The following is a 22,052-nucleotide window of genomic DNA, read 5'->3' as shown; positions in this document are numbered from 1 at the left end:
GGTGTGATAATTCATCCTTCACACATCAATGTTTGATCTGATTATAAATGATGAAAGGAAAAGATAATCCCAGCCAAATGATTACCCGTCAGACGGAGATCAAAGTGTGTTGGTGGCTGTTCAATCTTTCCCACATATTAAATAAATGTCAAGTTATCTCAAACACAATTTGACATTGCTCTGTTTTGCATACATTTCCTGACCTATTAGATACAGTAGATGAGTCATTACAACGGTATTCCCAGCACTTGACACCACAACCAGTCGAACAACCAATTTATATTAGATCATAAAAATGTCTTACCCTCTTGAATTGACCCCAGCAGTGTTGTCATGAGGTGTGTAAAACTGGAAAATTGTCTGTCATCAAGTGAATAGCAAACATCAAGAGTACTTACTTGACCCTGTTAAGACCTCATTAACTATCTCACTAAATGTAAATGTTCATGCTGTATATTAAAAGTAATTAGGATTCCATCAGAAGACTACAAAAGCTGTCTGAACCCCTCCATTCCATAGCATATTCAACCCAGTTTGTCTGACTAAGTGACAGTTACATATATCCCTGTCTTTTGTCATATAGCTGTCTTTTGCTCTGTTTCCTTTTCCCTGAGCAATTTAGTGTGGTCACGTTCCCTTTTCTTGACCGTGCCACAGTGTCAACCACCTTTCCTCTTAATAAAGTAAATGTGCTAGCAAAGTACTGCTGTCGTGGGGTGTGAATTCAATTAATTATTATTAAGGTGTCCTTGGCCAGTTGAAATAACAAAGCACTTACGTGTTGTCATGGAAACACGTTTGTCTCCCCTCTCTCTCTTCCTGTCAACACACATACGCACACACATCCTGAGGGTGGGGGTGTAATCGTTTCCTTTCTAGTTATTCAATTTTTTTGAGGTTGCAAATCTGTGTTTCAAATATATTTCAGATTTTAGATTTTTCAAAGTAGCCACGCTTTGACTTGATGACAGCTTTGCACACTCTTGGGCATTCTCTCAAACAGCTTCACCTGGAATTTTTTTCCAACAGTCTTGAAGGAGTTCCCACATATGCTCAGCACTTGGCTTTTCTTCACTCTGAGGTCAAACTCATCCCAAACCATCTTAATTGGGTTGAGGTCAGGTGATTGTGGAGGCCATGTCATCTGATGCAGCACTCCATCACTCTCCTTCTCGGTCAAATAGCCCTTACACAGCCTGGAGGTGTATTGGATCATTGTCCTGTTGAAAAACAAATTATAGTCCCACTAAGCTGCAGAATGCTGTGGTAGCCATGCTGGTTAAGTGTGCCTTGAATTCTAAATGAATTACTGACAGTGTCACCAGCAAAGCACCCCCACACCATCACACATCCTCCTCCATGTGTCCTGATGGGAACCATACATGCGGAGATCATCCTATCACCTACTCACAAAGACACGGCAATTGGAACCAAAAATCGAAAATTTGGACTCATCAGACCAAAGGACAGATTTCCACCGGTCTAATGTCCATTGCTCGTGTGCTTTGGCCCAGACAAGTCTCTTCTTATTATTGGTGTCCTTTATTAGTGGTTTCTTTGCAGCAATTAGACCATGAAGGCCTGATCCACGCAGTCTCCTCTGAACAGTTGATGTTGAGATGTGTCTGTTACTTGAACTCTGTGAAGCATTTATTTAGGCTGCAATTTCTGAGGCTGGTAACTCTAATAAACTTATCCTCTGCAGCAGAGGTAACTCTGGGTCTTCCTTTCCTGTGGCGGTCCTCGTAATAGCCGGTTTCATAGTGCTTGATAGTTTTTGCAACTGCACTTGAAGAAACTTTCAAAGTTCTTGACATCAAGTAATGATGGACTGTCGTTTCTTTTTGCTTATTTGAGCTGTTCTTGCCATAATATGGACTTGGTATTTTACCAAATAGGGCTATCTTCTGTATACCAACCCTACCTTGTCACAAAACAATTGATTTGCTCAAACACAATAAGAAGGAAAGAAATTACACAGAGAGACAGCTCTGGACTGAGGGGCAGTTCTGGGTATATAGCCGTTTCTGGCTGAAGGGCAGCTCATGGCTGACTGACGGCTCTCGACGCTCATGGCTGGCTGACGGCTCTCGACGCTCATGGCTGGCTGACGGCTCTCGACGCTCATGGCTGGCTGACGGCTCTCGACGCTCATGGCTGGCTGACGGCTCTCGACGCTCATGGCTGGCTGACGGCTCTCGACGCTCATGGCTGGCTGACGGCTCTCGACGCTCATGGCTGGCTGACGGCTCTCGACGCTCATGGCTGGCTGACGGCTCTCGACGCTCATGGCTGGCTGACGGCTCTCGACGCTCATGGCTGGCTGACGGCTCTCGACGCTCATGGCTGGCTGACGGCTCTCGACGCTCATGGCTGGCTGACGGCTCTCGACGCTCATGGCTGGCTGACGGCTCTCGACGCTCATGGCAGGCTGACGGCTCTCGACGCTCATGGCAGGCTGACGGCTCTCGACGCTCATGGCAGGCTGACGGCTCTGGACGCTCATGGCTCTCTGGCGGCTCTGGCTGCTCATGGCTCGCTGGCGGCTCTAGCAGATCCTGTCTGGCTGGCGGCTCTGGCAGATCCTGTCTGGTTGGCGGCTCTGGCAGATCCTGTCTGGTTGGCGGCTCTGGCAGATCCTGTCTGGTTGGCGGCTCTGGCGGCTCCTGTCTGGCGGGCGGCTCTAGCGGCTCCTGTCTGGCGGGCGGCTCTGTAGGCTCATGGCAGACGGGCGGCTTTGCAGGCTCATAGCAGACGGGCGGCTTTGCAGGCTCATTGCAGACGGATGGCTCAGACGGCGCTGGGGAGACGGATGGCTCAGATGGCGCTGGGGAGACGGATGGCTCAGATGGCGCTGGGGAGACGGATGGCTCAGATGGCGCTGGGGAGACGGATGGCTCTGGCCGGATAAGGCGCACTGTAGACCTGGTGCGTGGTGCCGGAACTGGAGGCACCGGGCTAAGGACACGCACCTTCATACTAGTGCGGGGAGCAGGGACAGGGCACACTGGACTCTCAAAGCCCACTCTATACCTGGTGCGTGGTACCGGCACTGGTGACACCGGGCTGAGGGCAAGCACATCAGGATTAGTAGGGGGAGAAGAAACAGTGTGTACAGGGCTCTGGAGACGCACAGGAGGCTTAGTGCGTGGTGCCGGAACTGGAGGCACCGAACTGGATACACACACTACAGGGAGAGTGCGTGGAGGAGGAACAGGGCTCAGGAGACGCACTGGTAGCCTAGTGCGTAATGTAGGCACTGTAGGTACTAGGCTGGGGAGGGGAGGTGGAATAACCCACACCGGGCTATGTAGGCGAACCGGGGAAACCATGCATAAGGCAGGTGCCATGTATGCCGGCCCGAGGAGACGCACTGGAGACCAGACGCGTTGAGCCGGCCTCATGACACCTGGCTCAATGCCCAATCTAGCCCTACCAGTGCGGGGAGGTGGAATAACCCGCACTGGGCTATGCACTCGTACAGGAGACACCGTGCGCTCTACTGCGTAACACGGCGCCTGCCCGTACTCCCGCTCTCCACGGTAAGCCTGGGAAGTGGGCGCAGGTCTCCTACCTGCCCTTGGCCCACTACCTCTTAGCCACCCCCCCAAGAAATTTTTGGGTGTTACTCACTGGCTTTTTGGGCTTCCGTGCAAGACGCGTTCCCTCATAACTCCGGTTCCTCTCTCTCTTTTCCTCCACTCTCCGAGCTGCCTCCAGCTGTTCCCATAGACGGTGATTCACTTTAGCCCATGGTCCTTCTCCGTTAAATATTTGCTCCCAACTCCACAAGTCCTGTATACTTCCCCGTTGCTCCAAATTACGCTGCTTGGTTCTGGATTCTTGGTGGGTGATTCTGTAACGGCATTCCTCCTCCTCTTCATCTTCGGAAGAGGAGGAGTATTGAGGGAACCAAGGCGCAGCGTAGAGAACAGACATATTTTATTACCGAAACACAAACTTGATTAAACTAACAAAAACAACAAACGGTGTAGACAGACCTAGACAACGTACTTACATAAAACAAGAAAACGCACGAATAGGAACATAGGCTACACAAACCGAACAAACCGTAAACAGTCCCGTGTGGTGTAAAGACACAGACACGGAAGACAATCACCCACAAAGAACACTGTGACAACGCCTACCTAAATATGACTCTTAATTAGAGAAACGCCAAACACCTGCCTCTAATTAAGAGCCATACCAGGCAACCCAAAACCAACACAGAAACAGAAAACATAGAATGCCCACCCAACCTCACGTCCTGACCAACTAACACATACAACAAACTAACAGAAATAGGTCAGGAACGTGACATAATGCATATGACAACGAGATAACATTTGTGGAGAATATTTGTATTCTCACATATTTTAAATGCATCTGCAAGATAAATATAAAGATAAAGTCAATTAGATGATCAAATAACACAAATTCCATTTGAGCTGATGTACTCAGAGAAAATCCTGCTCCCTCTGTCCAGGCCAAGGGGTCATTTCCCATGACCCTATTCTACTGATGTCTGCTAGGAAACAATGTGAGTACTACACTGGTTGTACTCACATTGTTTCCTACTACAGTGAGTACTACAGTTGTGGCGTAGGAGGAAGATTGGAACATTGTTAACCAAGAGGTCGTGAGTTCAGATCCCAAGTGAGGAAATTACTTTACAAATTAACATGCCCATTGTAATCATGTTTGTCAAATATGTAAGTTGAAAACATTTTATGTTAAAAGCACTGTGTGTGTCACTAGTTCCATATCCTTTTTTTTAGGGAAAATGCCCAAATAATCATTTCTAGTTGAATGAACATATGAGACAAGCAAACACATCATTTTAAGTTGACAATGTTTTCTCAAAAAAAAATTTTTTGTTCAGCTAACACTTGGACCGAAAAGTTGAGTGAACAAGAAAAAACCCTGTGGAACCAGTTACTTAATAATAATTAGTTGAATCAACAACTTTTTTTTTTACAGTGAAGGAGGGTGTTGATTACTGGAAGTCATTGGAGTACAACATGTTCTATACCCTTTCATGATATTAATGACAAAGACCGCAATTGAAATGTAATACAATCATGTTTTTTTGTTGCAAGCATTGTATATTATATATAAAACAATATCATTTAATCTCACAAGAAACGCAATCGTTTATGTACATTTAAAGTGGTCTTGTGTTGTTGGAAATGTGGAAGGCTTGGCTCATTCCCTGCCAGTACCTCTACCGGATGTAACCCTTCCTTTCTCTTCTTTGTAACATGTGTTTTTGTGTGAAGTATTGCATCTTGTTATTTTCTACACTTTTCAGATATTGAATTGTTGAGGTCATTCAGAAATGGTTAACATATTTTAAGAGTTTAAAACTTCATTCGGTTTTCAGTATGAAACGTTCTACTGCTAGTAACCTCACTGCAGGGAGAAGACGCAATAATGATTACACCATCCTAATGTAGAAAGGTCACTGAAACAAATATTGCCTTTCCCCTAAAGCTGTGGTCTTGCTCGGTTTGGGTCAGGCTACAAGTGTCGGCTACTGGCTCCTGACATTAACCACACATGCCTTTCAAATATCATGGCCTTTGGGACTGGGTTAGAGCTGCTATTAATGGACCAGGGCTCCATGATAGTACTGCAGTGACTCTTGAAAATTGCAGAGGAGGAGCAAAGCACGCTGGGGGCTGTAGTGAAGAGACACAAATAGGATACAGTTCTTCATCCCAGTGTAATAGAGAGAAATAACCAGAGGCGTCTGGCCACCGACTAGTAGAACAAATTCATAGCTATTACTTTACATTTTAAACCAGCTGAAAACTTTTTGCATCTCCATGTCTCTTTTATATGCCTCCAAATAAATGATTTTAATTTGCAACAAGTACTGTATGCTTTACAATTCAATTCATATTCATTTAGTTTCTAGACTGCAAGATGTGGAACAGGCCTAATCTACACGTATTCCTATGGAATAATAGGGACTGAGTAGTAATTGGCTCTCTATTTTGAGTACGCCCCGCCTTCTTCTCAATAGTAATGATCACTCCTATAAATAGGGGAACATGACCCATCCATGTGGCGTCTTCTGTAGGAGTGTCTGAACTGGGTGGAAGTGTCCTTTTATTTTAAGAAGGGAGCCGGTGTCAGAGCCGACACAAGAGTAGCATTATGTCAAAACCGTTGTCAGACCACGACAGAAAGAAGCAGATCTCTGTGAGAGGTCTTGCCGGCGTGGAAAACGTGGCAGAACTGAAGCTCGCTTTCAACAGGCATCTCCATTTTACGCTGGTCAAAGACAGAAATGTGGCATCCAAACGGGATTACTACTTTGCTCTCGCCAACACCGTGCGCGACCACTTGGTGGGCAGGTGGATCAGAACCCAGCAGTACTACTATGAGAAAGATCCAAAAGTAAGTTCAACTATTGTAACGTTCGTATCACCTGTAGCCTACTAAAACCCATAGAACAGAATTTAAAAAAAGTATGAAATAGAATAGAATGTAATAGTCAAGAAACCAATATAAATGAAAATAACAAATGGAATAAAATGTAAAAATTTTCCATTTGGTTTCACGAAATAATGCAGAATTCAATGGGCAATATATGGGGCATACTGTAAGCAAGTAAATAACATATTGTAGTGGTCCTGGGAATCCCATACAGGTAAAAAAAAAACATCAAACATTTGAAATACATTTGTACATATATTGCAAAACATATTTCAAATGCATCTGAAAACGCATTTTATATGTATTAAATACATATTTTATGTATTATTTTACAAATGTTTTATATTTCACATGTATCCTGAAAATGCATCCCCCCAAAATATATCTTACGTCGTATTTCAATTAAATGTAACATAAAATAAAGTAACAAACGCTTTACTGCCTAATCTGTAAATATTTTAATTAAAACAATTCCGGAAGTGAAATGAGGTTGTTGAATCATTTAGATTTCTGGAGCGTTTATATACCCCACAATATTTTATGAATATATTATTGTGTCCCTCCGAGCTCAGGTATGAAGCCAACTGTACCAGTGGCCAGACGTATTGGCAGGATAACCATGCCAATTTAGGACAAATGGGTTTAAAACATCGTCTGATCTCCATGGCAATTTAATATGATACATATTACACATAATGTATACCCTTGACTTAACACTGAGTGAAAATGACAGATTTGAAGCCTGATTTTAGGTTTTCCCTTGTCAACCCCAGCAAAGTACTGCTGTCCACAGAAGGACCCTGTCCCTGGGTAAAATCTCTTTGCCAAATGTTGCATTGCTGCGTGCAAATGGTATCACCTTCTAATGTCACTGTAATGTTACGCCATGACATTTCCAATGCCCTAGCGCTCCTCGGCCATCGGGAGTTGTAATTCTAGACCTCTCTGTGACCTTCTGTCTCCTCCTCTCCTGTACACACACTATAGTGAATACAGGAGCGTCTATACTGTAGCTACAGTTGTAGGAGTAGCAGAGATACCAATTGACATCAACAAATGTAAAGTAACGGGGAACAACTTTTGTTTCCACGTCTTCATTGATTTGTTTCATCAGACGGAGCCTTCTATCTCGTTCTGAATCAGCTTCTTCCATATCTATCTTATTTATGCTAAATCCTTACAGACGGTGACACATAGTCAGTACAACAAGATCAAAAGATGGAAGAAATGTTGACACAAAAAAACATGTGTATCACAAATATCATATATAATATTATCTTTGTAAAATAGGTATTTGTGTGTGTTAATACCATGTTTATACCAACTAGGGTAATTTTACTTTACATCAGAAAGTGCTGCCTGTACAGCACATGCCCTCTGACCTTCTATTTTATCACCTCATCCAAGGTCAGCTGGTGGTTATGGTGTCCCTCGCTGAAAGGTCATAAGTTATTCTCTCAAAGAAAGGTCAAGATAGAAACCCATATGAGCAGGGAGGGCAGGAGGACACCTAATCTGAGAAAAGAAACAGGAGGCTGGTTAGAGTCTAAATGTATGAGAACATAGAGAGCTCTTCTCCTTACATGCCAAAAACGACCATTAGATTAGATGCACATTCTAATGTGCATCTAATAAATCCGCATATGATGTGTTATTGGATGGGAAAACAGAGACATTAACCCACTGGGCAAAAATGTAGGTGCGGTGGCTCATTAGAATCTTTTGGGGCATGGTTTTCGCTCATTTTTTTTTTTTTTTTGTGCAACCGTGAGTGAGAGTGTCTTTCCAGTTTATGTCATCTGTTATACTGTCACATGTACTATATGTTTATTACCAGTGGCGGTGTCTTGTGAAAGACTCATGTATGGCCTTGTGTCTATTGAGAACAATTGACAAAGTACTTCTCAATTCTCTCCTCAGGGAACAAGAGCTAGCACACCCGAATCTACTTTTTAATAGACAAAATAATTAAAACCTTTTGGAATTTCAACAATATAATATGGCTATTAAAGCAGAATAAATAAAACCTGTATCTTTCTTCACATAAACTTTGAGATTGAGAAAGGTTCTTTGTAGAACCTTTCTTTATAAAGATTGTATAAAGAGCCATAAAAAAGGGTTCTATATAGTCCTCAAAAGGTTGTAACCATAGCGGAACCCTTTTGGGTGTGATTTATATATATATATATATATATATAAAACTCTTTTTAATGATTCTTTATAGAACCTTAGGAAAGGGTTCTTTACAGCACCATGCAGGTTCCATTTAGAACCTTATGAGCATGGTTCTTTATAATGGCACCAAAAAGGCTTCCGCTATAAGTCAAAGAACCATTATTTGGCACTATATAGAACCATTGGTTTTTGGTGTGAAGGGTACATGCAAAGATTGTTTCATACCTTGATGTAGGAGCTCCTCTCCGAAGTTGAATAAAAAGAAAACAACAATAACAAATGCACTTGGACGGCCAGAGGCGCTATTTCTCCTAATGCGGATCCCAGCTTTAACCCAATGTATCCAAATGACTCCCAATTTTATGATAGATGGTCATATTTGTTTCGTACACATTTGCTCGATTTGCACACATTTGTACAAGATGGTGCGTTTTGTAGTAAAACACTTAGAGGGAAACAAGTGTATCCAATGCCTACTCATAATTAGTTACAACCATGAGGCCTGCCATTTTCACATATGTTGATGTTGGGGTGGTGCTGGAGATGATGAATTTTTGAAATGTCCCTTTAAGTAATTTATTACATTTGGTAAATTAGCTCTCTACATACTTACACTACTGTATCAATTCCCTCATACAGTTATGTTTTCAGACCCCTCTTTCACTATTCATGGGTATCACACTCTGACTAACCTTTACAACAACCCCAGCTGAAGCTATTTTTACCTAAGCCAAAATGCCAGTGTTACGTAACACCCCCCCCCCCCTCCTCCCTGCCCTCTATCCCGTTCTCTCGCCTCTTGCACCTCTTCTTCCTCTGCCCGAGAGTGTCAGACCTCCCTGTAAAACACCAAGAGAGAAAACGTGACATTTCAAAGGCTAAACTAAGGCTCAGGTGTCCAATTTCCACATGCTCCTTTCTAATGGCAGAACATAAAAAGTCTAGAAATATTCTAGGAATTTCCTTGAACGTTTGAATGGGTGCCCCTACGGTGAAACATTGCAATGTCTGACTCATAAAACTTGTGTCAACATTTGGGTTCAGCAACAGACTGTGACTAATTGGGTAGTGCTTGTACGGCTAGAGATGCAGTACATCAATGAGATGGTCATACTTTTAATATGGTCTCTTCTGTGGTTGTTAGCTGTCCTATGGTATCCCTCTCATCTCTCTCTCCCCTTCCTCTCCTGCCCTCAGCGTGTGTACTACATCTCCCTGGAGTTCTATATGGGTCGCACCCTGCAGAACACCATGGTGAACCTGGCGCTGGAGAACGCCTGTGATGAGGCCATATACCAGGTGAGGGATGCTCACATCCATACATCATGTCATGGATTCTGGCCAACATAGCGAAATGGGATTTTCATTGCTGTAGCTAAACCGTGGCAGTCAACCTGACTGCACCTCGTTGTAACAAACAACTTCATTTTCAAATTTGTCAAAAGGTCTAGCTGAAAGAAATACACTGAAGAAGAGTTTGTAGTGTGCCTAGACTAAAGACTGTAAGTTGTGGGTGGACGTTAAAAGGTCCAATGCAGCCATTTTTATCTCAATATCAAATCATTTCTGGGTAACAATGAAGTACCTTACCGTGATTGTTTTCAATTTAAATGGTCAAAAAGAAACAAAAATAGCGTCTGAGAAAAGAGCAATTTTTCAAGCAATAATTTTGCTAGGACTGTCTGGGAGGGGTTTGAGTGGGCAGGGGAAAGCTGAAAACGAGCTTGGGAGAGAGTTATTGGCAGAGAGTTTTGGAACTCTCTTTCTTATTGGTTTATTCATGTATTTACCGCCTGGTGTTGTCACCAGGCAGGCCAAAACTCCATACAACAATAAAAAAAGGCTGACATTTCAGGCGGCCTTTCCAAACAGCTCTTACACAAAGGGCATCATCTTTTTCACAACTACACAGTATTATTCCAACCTGATCGTGTGGAAAGATATATAAAACACAGTAAAATCAAATTTTTGACTGCACTTGGCCTTTAACCGCCAATTGTGCTCCAGTAAGAGAGTGACCAGGACAAGATTCCAAAGAACATTTAACCATATAATTGGCACCAATCCGGCTCTGTTTAAACTGAATGCCATTGCCACAGAGCTGTGGTTTGAACTTGGCTTGACCTGAGCCCCTCTGTTCCGTAGCTGGGTCTGGACATGGAGGAGCTGGAGGACATGGAGGAGGACGCAGGCCTGGGAAACGGTGGTCTTGGACGTCTTGCCGGTAAGCTGCCTCGCTACTTTCTCTCACGGAGAGTGTGACATTCTTGTGCCTTAGGCCGTTTAGATCACCAGAAGGATCTAAACATGATATACGTGGTATAACAGGATCAGAAACATAAGTTCAGTTGGCCAGTGTAACCCTGACCTAAGCCTTTCCTCAGCATGCTTCCTGGACTCTATGGCTTCTCTGGGTCTGGCTGCGTATGGCTACGGTATCCGCTATGAGTTTGGTATCTTTAACCAGAAGATCGTCAAAGGATGGCAGGTAACATACGCTCAAATGCTTTTGGGGGGCTTTTCCCCATCATTTCCAGACCATAAGACAGAAGGAAGTACTGTGAAACAACTTGTTTTGCCGAAAGTGCCCGACAGACTGTTATATAACCAAATGATTGACAGGTTGAGGAGGCTGATGACTGGCTGCGTTACGGCAACCCCTGGGAGAAGGCCCGACCCGAGTACATGCGCCCCGTCAAGTTCTATGGCAGAACCGAGCACACCCCAGAGGGTGTGAAATGGGTTGACACTCAGGTGAATAAAGGACAGGGGTTGGGGGTGAGATTGAGGGTGCATGTGAGGAAGACGAGTGAGTGAGTGAGTGAGTGAGTGAGTGAGAAGAAAAACAAGGTGTTGATATGGCACTGGATGCCAACAACGAACCATCATTGAATCATCAATGAACCATCATTGAACCATCATTGAATCATTAATAAACCATCATTGAATCATTAATAAACCATCATTAAATCATCAATGAACCATTAATGAATCATCAATGAACCATCATTGAATCATCAATGAACCATCGTTGAACTATCATTGAATCATTAATAAACCATCATTAAATCATCAATGAACCATTAATGAATCATCAATGAACCATCATTGAATCAATCGTCAACAAACATGGATTCCGTTAGCAGGTGTCTCTAATCTCAGTCTCTTGTAATTGTGTTGACAGATAGTGCTGGCTCTGCCATACGACACCCCTATCCCCGGGTACAGAAACAACATTGTCAACACCATGAGACTGTGGTCTGCAAAGGCCCCATGCGACTTCAACCTGAAAGACTGTAAGTGTCTTACAGAGGCCAAGGCACTATGTATGCGTTGCTTGAATAAATGTTTTTGCCTTGACTGACTGCAATCCACCATGTCATGTGCTTTAGTTTGTTAGATCAGCAAATTGCTAACATTACTCATGTAACTCGTGTTACGTAATTGGCTACTGGGAACCGTTGCCCTGAGGGTGTATTTTTCCTTGTCTCAACAGTCAACGTCGGTGGGTACATTCAGGCTGTGTTGGACAGAAACTTATGCGAGAACATTTCCCGTGTGCTGTACCCCAATGATAACGTAAGAATATATATGAATTTCTCTCTAATATCCAGGTGTAGTGTCGCTTTTGATTGTATACTGTATATAGATATTATAGATACACTGTAGAATACATTGTAACAGGTCTGCTCTATACTCTGTATTTCTTCTCTTAAGAAAAGAACTGGCATTGACTGGAATTTGAAATCTTATGTATTGTGGTCACAGGAGGTTGGTGGCACCTTAATTGGGGAGGACGGGCTCGTGGTAATGACTGGAGCGGAATCAGTGGAATGGTATCAAATAGTCGCCATTCCATGTACTCCGCTCCAACCGTTATTATGAGCCGCCCTCCCCTCAGCAGCCTCCACTGATTGTGACGCACTCAAGGCGGCGACAGACAGATATACAGGTCAGTCTGGGCTCACCTCTATATGTCTTCCTCCCCAGTTCTTTGAGGGCAAGGAGCTGCGTCTGAAGCAGGAGTACTTTGTGGTGGCCGCCACCCTTCAGGACATCGTCCGTCGTTTCAAGGCCTCCAAGTTTGGCTCCAGGGAGATCGTCCGCACAGACTTCGCCCAGCTGCCCAACAAAGTGAGAACTCCCTGGTGGTGATTCAAACGTTTACTTAATTGTCTCCATTTCACTTATGTCTTCATGTCACTGGCTTAAGTATCATTTTTGTTGATGTCTTGTTCTGATGTGGTGGTTTTGTATTCATACTTGTGCATCTCTGTATTTATATTGGTAGTACTTTCTAAAGTTATACTGTATCAGTATAGTTATACTGTGATTTAATGTCTGTCACATCCAGGTTGCCATCCAGCTGAATGACACTCACCCTGCCATGGCCATTCCTGAGCTGATGAGGGTACTGGTTGATGAGGAGAAGCTGGATTGGGACAAGGTGAGTGGAGGAGATGACTGGGTTCTGATGTGTCAAACTAGGTAGACTGAATTATTTTCATAGGGCTCGCCAGCTTGTAGTCCTAAAAAAACGGAAATGAGTTAACTCTGGTTCTTTAAGTCATCCCTATGGGGCAAATGAATGGGGAAAGAATACCGTTTTGGGATAAACACAGAAAATAAGATTTGGGGTTAACACAAGCTTATGAGAACTTATACTGTACGTTCTATGAGATATCAGTCAGTTAGCCAGACTTTAATGAATTATGAAGTCTGTGATTTTTAAAATGTATTACAAAAATGCTTCAAAATTCATAAAAAGTAACATTAGCTGATGAAGATGATGTCATGGAACAAAACCTATCAGATCTCCTAAGCCTGTGTTTACCACAGACCTTATTTTCAGCGTTTATCCAAACACCTCAAACTCAATTTATTTCCTCATAGGCTTTGGCCAAGAGCCATGGCAGAGTTGGTGTCTACAAAAAGACACCATTACTATTACTCTCTACTGCCCTGGACAGTAGTACATCCGGTATTACTGCCCACGCCATTTCATATGTAGTTGTACTTCAGCAATGATACCAGGAGGGGGCAACAAAGACCAGCATAGTAGAATGTGTTGGCTTGGGCCATCGAGATACATTAGAAAACTAGGGCCCAAAAGCCTATTTTAGCATGGGCAGCGCCATTGAGGACTTTCACCATTTTGAAATATTCAACTTGGTGGGACTTCCTATGGGTTAAAGAAGGATCACATAATTTCATCTGGGTCATCAGGAGGGATCAGCCAATGAATGGTGCTCTTGAGCAAACTGCAGGTGGCATGAAGTCTCCAACCTTGGCTTTAAACCTGTTCAAACAACACATTCCAGGTGGCAGTATGCACCCTTTCAGTTTGTTTACCAACTCAGAAGTAGTAGAAGAAGACGCCATAATGGGACAGCTGCAAAAGAGTCGTCCTCTCTCCGTCTCTACTGCTTTGGCACACACTACAAATAAATATTTAGCACAAATGTGAAGCTAAGACTACCATTCATTTCTCCGACTTCTATCACGAGAGGATCATGAACCACCAGGTAAATTCATCGTATTATCGTACCTCTGTCCTTGTGTGTTTCCAGGCCTGGGATGTGTGTGTCCGTACCTGTGCCTACACAAACCACACCGTGCTGCCTGAGGCCCTGGAGCGCTGGCCCATTGACCTGTTCCAGCACCTGCTGCCCCGTCACCTGGAGATCATCTTCGAGATCAACCGTCGCTTCCTGCAGGTATGTGCGTGCGGCAGGTGGCAGCAAGACTAAAGGTGCCGCATAGGAAGTGTTATTACAGATCAGCGCTCTTTACGCTTTGTGTAACTGGAGCTATTGTACCACAACATGTTATTAGAGGCTAAACTTGATTGAAATCCGCCCTCCAGTACGTTGCCTCTAAGTTCCCTGGCGACCACGACCGTCTGCGCCGCATGTCTCTGATTGAGGAGGGCGGATGCAAGAAGGTCAACATGGCTCATCTGTGTATCGTTGGTTCCCATGCTGTCAACGGCGTGGCCCGCATCCACTCGGAGATCCTCATCGCCACTCTGTACGTGTCCTACACAAAACGCATACGCATCACATTTAGGCTACGTTACGTGTTACACATTTGGCAGACGCTCTTGTCCAGCGTGACTTACAGTTAGGGCCTTCAGCTTTAGGTAGTTAAGAGAGACCATCACGATTTTATCCCCTCAATAAGTAGCTAAATACACATTTAAATCAGAATATTTCAAAGTAACAGAGACGCATCAGGTGTCAATTGATGGATGAGTCATTCAATGCAAATTTGCAAAGGATTCGTTTGAAGAGCTGAAGCAAACTAATTTGATATATTTTGGGCTACTGCGTGTTCTGTGTGCAGGTTCAAGGACTTTTATGAGTTGGACCCGCACAAGTTCCAGAACAAGACCAATGGCATCACCCCCCGTCGCTGGCTGGTTATGTGCAACCCCGGCTTGGCTGAGGTCATCGCAGAGGTAGGGGAACTGTTGCAAAAACAGTTCGAAAGTAGCACGACTTTTGCATTGGATGTAGCCATACATGTGAAATCAGTTTGACCGTATGTTTAGAATATCAGTGTTGCAAAATAGATGTTTCTGTTCACGATGAGAGCGCCAGTAACCTGACGCTTGCACGCTAACATTTCTCATGTCATCTCTTTTGTCAGAGAATTGGAGAGGAGTTTGTCCGTGACCTTGACCAGCTGAAGAAACTGTTAAAGTTCATCGATGATGATGCTTTCATCCGTGACATCGCCAAAGTCAAGCAGGTGAGTCTCACGAAGTCACCGACACGTCGTTTACCAAGATACTGTAGTACGTCACAGGAGGCTGGTGAGGGAAGGACGGCTCATAATAATGACTGGAATGGAGTGACTGAAATGATATCAAACACATAGAAACCATGTGTTTGATATGTTTGCTATCATTCCATTAATTCTGTTCCAGCCATTACTGTGGGCCCGTCCTTCCCAGTTAAAGTGCCATCAGCCACCTGTGGGTAGTACTGTAAGTAATTTGACAAGTTATGTGCCTACTTCATGCCCCCATCATATCCTCCTTAATGTAGGAGAACAAGCTGAAGTTCGCTGTGCACCTGGAGGAGCACTACAAGGTCAAGATCAACCCCCAGTCCATGTTTGACTTCCAAGTCAAAAGAATCCACGAGTACAAGAGACAGCTGCTCAACTGTCTGCACATGATCACCTACTACAACCGTTAGTACTTCCCTGGCGCGCTCTCTCTCTCCCTCTCTCTCTGTGCTTCTACCTCTCTCTCTCTCTCTCTGTGCTTCTACCTCTCTCTCTCTCCCTCTCTGTGCTTCTACCTCTCTCTCTCTCTGTGTGAGCCTACCTCTCTCTCTCTCTGTGTGAGCCTACCTCTCTCTCTCTCTGTGTGAGCCTACCTCTCTCTCTCTCTCTCTGTGCTTCTACCTCTCTCTCTCTCTCTCTGTGCTTCTACCTCTCTCTCTCTCTCTCTGTGCTTCTACCTCTCTCTCTCTCTCTCTGTGCTTCTACCTCTCTCTCTCTCTCTCTGTGCTTCTACCTCTCTCTCTCTCTCTCTGTGCTTCTACCTCTCTCTCTCTCTCTCTGTGCTTCTACCTCTCTCTCTCTCTCTCTGTGCTTCTACCTCTCTCTCTCTCTCTCTGTGCTTCTACCTCTCTCTCTCTCTCTCTGTGCTTCTACCTCTCTCTCTCTCTCTCTCTGTGATTCTACCTCTCTCTCTCTCTCTCTGTGCTTCTACCTCTCTCTCTCTCTCTCTGTGCTTCTACCTCTCTCTCTCTCTCTCTGTGCTTCTACCTCTCTCTCTCTCTCTCTGTGCTTCTACCTCTCTCTCTCTCTCTCTCTGTGCTTCTACCTCTCTCTCTCTCTCTCTGTGCTTCTACCTCTCTCTCTCTCTCTCTGTGCTTCTACCTCTCTCTCTCTCTCTGTGCTTCTACCTCTCTCTCTCTCTCTCTGTGCTTCTACCTCTCTCTCTCTGTGCTTCTACCTCTCTCTCTCTCTGTGCTTCTACCTCTCTCTCTCTCTGTGCTTCTACCTCTCTCTCTCTCTGTGCTTCTACCTCTCTCTCTCTCTCTCTGTGCTTCTACCTCTCTCTCTCTCTCTGTGCTTCTACCTCTCTCTCTGTGCTTCTACCTCTCTATCTCTCTACCTCTCTCTCTGTGCTTCTACCTCTCTATCTCTCTCCCTCTCTCTGTGCTTCTACCTCTCTCTCTGTGCTTCTCCCTCTCTCTCTCCCTCTCTCTCTCCCTCTCTCTCTCCCTCTCTCTCTCCCTCTCTCTCTGTGCTTTTACCTCTCTCTCTGTGCTTCTACCTCTCTCGCTGTGCTTTTCCCTCTCTCGCTGTGCTTTTACCTCTCTCGCTGTGCTTTTACCTCTCTCGCTGTGCTTTTACCTCTCTCGCTGTGCTTTTACCTCTCTCGCTGTGCTTTTACCTCTCTCGCTGTGCTTTTACCTCTCTCGCTGTGCTTTTACCTCTCTCGCTGTGCTTTTACCTCTCTCGCTGTGCTTTTACCTCTCTCGCTGTGCTTTTACCTCTCTCGCTGTGCTTTTACCTCTCTCGCTGTGCTTTTACCTCTCTCGCTGTGCTTTTACCTCTCTCGCTGTGCTTTTACCTCTCTCGCTGTGCTTTTACCTCTCTCTCGCTGTGCTTTTACCTCTCTCTCGCTGTGCTTTTACCTCTCTCTCTGTGCTTTTACCTCTCTCTCTGTGCTTTTACCTCTCTCTCTGTGCTTTTACCTCTCTCTCTGTGCTTTTACCTCTCTCTCTGTGCTTTTACCTCTCTCTCTGTGCTTTTACCTCTCTCTCTGTGCTTTTACCTCTCTCTCTGTGCTTCTCCCTCTCTCTCTGTGCTTCTCCCTCTCTCTCTGTGCTTCTCCCTCTCTCTCTGTGCTTCTCCCTCTCTCTACCTCTCTCTCTGTGCTTTTACCTCTCTATCTCTCTCCCTCTCTCTGTGCTTCTACCTCTCTCTCCCCCTCTGTGCTTCTACCTCTCTCTCTGTGCTTCTACCTCTCTCTCTCCCTCTCTCTCTGTGCTTCTCCCTCTCTCTCTGTGCTTCTACCTCTCTCTCTGTGCTTCTACCTCTCTCTCTCTCTCCTTCTCTCTCTGTGCTTCTACCTCTCTCTTTGTGCTTCTACCTCTCTCTCTCTCTCCCTCTTTCTCTGTGCTTCTACCTCTCTCTCTCTCTATGTGGTTCTACCTCTCTGTACTCATACTATACACCCCTCTGTCTCTTTCTCAGGTATCAAGAAGGAGCCAAACAAGCACTGGACCCCAAGAACCATCATGGTCGGAGGAAAGGTATGTTTGGCGCCCCTCAGCCTTCACAGTAACAGCATGTAGTTACGGGAAGTAAATGTAGAACAATAACTTACATCCACAACTCATTATGCAACACCCTCTCCCCCATTTCCCAGGCTGCCCCAGGATACCACACAGCCAAGATGATCATCCGTCTCATCACAGCTATCGGTGAGGTTGTCAACCACGACCCCGTGATTGGCGACCGCCTCAAAATCATCTTCTTGGAGAACTACAGAGTCACCCTGGCTGAGAAAGGTGACCGACTAACCCAAAACCCCATGGGTCCCTGTTGTTGTAACGTCTGACTAGACGCAACGTCTGGTATAATGTGTAGTTTGCCCTCGTCCTCAATCTACAATGCTCTCCTCTTGTACTGTATCCCTCCATCCATCTTTCCTTTTCTCTCTTCCCTCTCTTTCTGTTTTTGCCCACGCTTATCATTTCCCTCACACTCCTTGTCCCCTCCCAGCCATCCCCTCTGCTGACCTGTCGGAGCAGATCTCTACAGCTGGCACAGAGGCCTCTGGCACGGGCAACATGAAGTTCATGCTGAACGGCGCTCTGACCATCGGCACCATGGACGGAGCCAACGTGGAGATGGCCGAGGAGGCCGGAGAGAAGAACCTCTTCATCTTCGGCATGAGAGTGGAGGATGTGGACGCAATGGACGCCGGCAAAGGGTGAGCGGGAAGACATGGACATGGGGACAGGGAGGGAGAAGAGACAGCGGGTTAGGGTAGGGACAGGGCGGGAAAGAGAAACTGATCCACGGGAATGGGAGTGCTGGGGAGGAGGGGGATACAGAGAGGGGACAAGCTCTGCCATAGTCCGATACACAAGTGGCAAGCTGTAGATACTGTCAGGTCTCCCTTGTTTAAAAAATATCAAACTCAACATACTGTATGTTTTTCCTGGAGAGCGCGTCAATCAGAACAGCGGGCTTTAAACACGGGCCTTTGTCTTGCACAGGTACCACGCCTCTGAGTACTACAACCGTATTCCCGAGCTGAAGCAGGCCATGGACCAGATCGCTGGCGGCTTCTTCAGCCATAAGCAGCCAGACCTCTTCAAGGAACTTGTGGACCTGCTGATGCACCACGACAGGTAATCACACACACACACACGCGCGCGCATGCACACACGCGCAAGTATTTTCTTCAATGTATTCTTATCTAATGTTTTATGCACAGGTTCAAGGTGTTTGCTGACTACGAAGCCTACATCAAATGTCAGGATAAGGTCAACGAACTGTACAAGGTCAGTGTTATGGTTAAACAACATAGGCTGCCTGATTCGGGTATCCGTCCATACCTTATCATTGATCTCCTCATTATCGTTCCTTCCGTCCTGTCTGTCTCTCTCTCTCTCTCTAAAAAACAGAAACCCAAGGAATGGACCAAGATGGTGATCCATAACATTGCAGGCTGTGGTAAATTCTCCAGCGACCGCACCATTTCCCAGTACGCCCGGGAGATCTGGGGCATGGAGCCCAGCCTGGAGAAGATCCCTGCCCCCGACGAGCAACTCAAATAAGCTGTGCGTCCACTCCACACAGTTCCCTTCTTCACCACTTACCCCACCACCCCACAATAAGCACCATTAATAAAGCACTTCCCACTGGGCGCACATTGGTAGAATCAACGTTGTTTCCACGTCATTTCAATGTTGTTTCCACGTCATTTCAAGGAAATGATGTTGCACCAACGTGGAATAGACGTTGAATGGACGTCTGTGCCCAGTGGGTTGAATACCTTTAGTGATTGATGTCCGTTTGACTAGTCTGTTTCATACATAGAGTTCTGGCTGTTCACATGGCTCACACCATCACTGTTCAAACCCCTTATCATGACACGCATTGAGCCCACAATAGCAGTAAATGAGAAATGAAGCAATGCCTTCTGTTTAGTGACAACAGAGACATGAATTTACCGGTATTCACTGTTCTGTCACTATTCAGACCATGCAGGTATTACAGTCTTAACCGTTGTTGCTATGGAGATCCGTTTCTGGAAGAGTTTGTGTTTTTTTTTCTGCAGTTTGAGCTATATGTATTTATCTTAGCTTGAATGCCATCAATATTGTACATGCATTCTCATAGCATAGGCTCTAGTCAATGATGAGAACCATCCTTCTTAAGGAACTGCCATGATTGGGACATGTTTGCTCCTCCTACATCTGCCCACCCCATCAACCTGATATGTATGGTGCCTAAAGGACAACCTCCGTGCAAACTCTCTTCGGGGACATAGGCCTGCATTAATATGTTGATCCGTGTCTAGTCTTTTTACTCAATCAGATAGTAAACCAAATGTTATACAGCTGTATATTTGTCAACCTGTGTAAATGTTTTGACCTAAATAAATTGACGTATGCATATAGTCCATTTGAAGACCTGTGAGGGTCAGCCTGGGAACCGGAGAAGAAGAGCCGTGGAGGGGCGGGGTAACACAGCTGCTCCACAGACCGGAGGAAGTGTCAGTGATTTGTTGTTGAGAAACCCACAAAATGGCCTTCCCCAGCCGTCTTTTTGTTTCACCTTATGGTAATCAACGATGCCAACTGTGGCCAAGAAAGCCACATCTCCCCGTCTTTTTAGGATGTTCTTCATACTAAGACACAATAAAGTATAGTACACCTTTGGCTTTTGTTCATCACGCACAAAGCTTCCACTGTCAGCGTGTGTACTCGAGATATGTTTGTCTCTTAGAATTGAAGACCACCAGCTCAAACGATGAAACAAGTATAGTGGCCACCTACTTTGAAAGGGACTCTGCTTGGTCATACTGACATGGTCAACATTGTCAGACTGTGTGTTGATAAGTAACCCCATAAACAGAGGTGCAACACATTGCAAATGGAAACCATGTGCCTTCCAAATTATTTGCTGCCCTTAATGTGTTTATAAAGGCATGCACACATACAGGACCAGTCAAATGTTTGGACACACCTACTCATTCAAGGGTTTTTCTTTATTTTTTACTATTTTCTACATTGTAGAATAATATTGAACACATCAAAACTATGAAATAACACATATGGAATCATGTATTAACCAAAAAAGTGTTAAACAAATCAAAATATACTTGAGATTCTTCAAAGTAGCCACCCTTTGCCTTCATGACAGCTTTGCACACTCGTGGCATTCTCTCAACCAGCTTCACCTGGAAGGCTTTTCCAACAGTCTTGAAGGAGTTCCCACATATGCTGAGCACTTGTTGGCTGCTTTTCCTTCACTCTGCGGTCCAACTCATCCCAAATCATCTCAATTGGGTTGAGGTCAGGTGATTGTGGAGAGGCCGGAAAGCGGGCTGCCTTCTGAGAATTCGAAGGCAATAAAAAACAACAACACTTCCCTCAATTCTGCAAGCAAATGTGCAATCTTTGGACAATAAAATTGACGAGTTACGGAGAAGATTAAACTACCAGCGAGACATTAAAAACGGCAAAATCTTAATCTTAATCTTAATCAAAACCCCCATCTCTGAAACTGGAAACACCTATCTCCCTCACTAGCTTTAAGCACCAGCTGTCAGAGCAGCTCATAGATTACTGCACCTGTACATAACCCATCTACAATTTAGCCCAAACAACTACCTCTTTACCTACTGTATTTATTTATTAATTTATTTTGCTCCTTTGCACCCCATTATTTCTGTCTCTACTTTGCACTTTCTTCCAATGCAAACCAACCATTCCAGTGTTTTTTTTAGTTTTTATTTTACTTGCTGTGTTGTACTCACTTCGCCTCCATGGCCTTTTTATATTTTTATTTATTTATACATATATCTGTTTGCCTTCACCCCCCTTATCTCACCTCACTTGCTCACATTGTATATACTGTAGACTTATTTTTTTCACTGTATTATTGACTATATGTTTGTTTTTACTCCATGTGTAACTATGTGTTGTTGTATGTGTCGAACTGCTTTGCTTTATCTTGGCCAGGTCGCAATTGTAAATGAGAACGTGTTCTCAATTTGCCTACCTGGTTAAATAAAGGTTAAATAAAATAAAATAAATAAAATGCATCACGGAGTCGTGGCTGAACGACGACAATGTCAACATACAGCTGGCTGGTTATACAATGTACCGGCAGGATAGAACTGCGGCGTCTGGTAAGACGAGGGGCGGCAGACTATGTATTTTTGT

At 44.6% G+C, this 22,052-nt stretch overlaps 1 protein-coding gene across 1 annotated transcript; it reads left to right on the top strand.

The window, feature by feature from the left end:
- The first annotated feature begins 6,084 nt into the window (after positions 1-6,084).
- Positions 6,085-20,542, top strand: LOC129869052 (glycogen phosphorylase, muscle form-like). The gene is made up of 20 exons (XM_055943515.1): positions 6,085-6,405; positions 9,817-9,918; positions 10,765-10,843; positions 11,004-11,107; positions 11,242-11,373; positions 11,804-11,915; positions 12,116-12,198; positions 12,610-12,753; positions 12,974-13,066; positions 14,190-14,336; positions 14,486-14,649; positions 14,965-15,079; positions 15,271-15,372; positions 15,672-15,819; positions 17,842-17,900; positions 18,017-18,158; positions 18,373-18,583; positions 18,873-19,007; positions 19,094-19,160; positions 19,284-20,542. Exons 1-20 carry the CDS (start codon positions 6,163-6,165, stop codon positions 19,434-19,436), a joined length of 2,535 nt encoding a protein of 844 aa, XP_055799490.1. The 5' UTR covers positions 6,085-6,162; the 3' UTR covers positions 19,437-20,542.
- The last annotated feature ends 1,510 nt before the right edge of the window (positions 20,543-22,052 follow it).

Source organism: Salvelinus fontinalis, chromosome 13, assembly GCF_029448725.1.
Source record: "Salvelinus fontinalis isolate EN_2023a chromosome 13, ASM2944872v1, whole genome shotgun sequence".
Taxonomy (NCBI): domain Eukaryota; kingdom Metazoa; phylum Chordata; class Actinopteri; order Salmoniformes; family Salmonidae; genus Salvelinus; species Salvelinus fontinalis.
The sequence above is the reverse complement of the archived record's forward strand: the minus strand, read 5'-3'. Positions and strand labels throughout refer to the sequence as shown.

Excerpts from the sequence above, each read along its gene's own strand:
- LOC129869052 (XM_055943515.1), top strand. The coding sequence starts at position 6,163 with ATGTCAAAACCGTTGTCAGACCACGACAGAAAGAAGCAGATCTCTGTG. Across the intron at positions 11,108-11,241 it reads AGATCGTCAAAGGATGGCAG|GTTGAGGAGGCTGATGACTG; the intron begins GTAACATACGCT and ends AATGATTGACAG. Across the intron at positions 13,067-14,189 it reads AGAAGCTGGATTGGGACAAG|GCCTGGGATGTGTGTGTCCG; the intron begins GTGAGTGGAGGA and ends GTGTGTTTCCAG.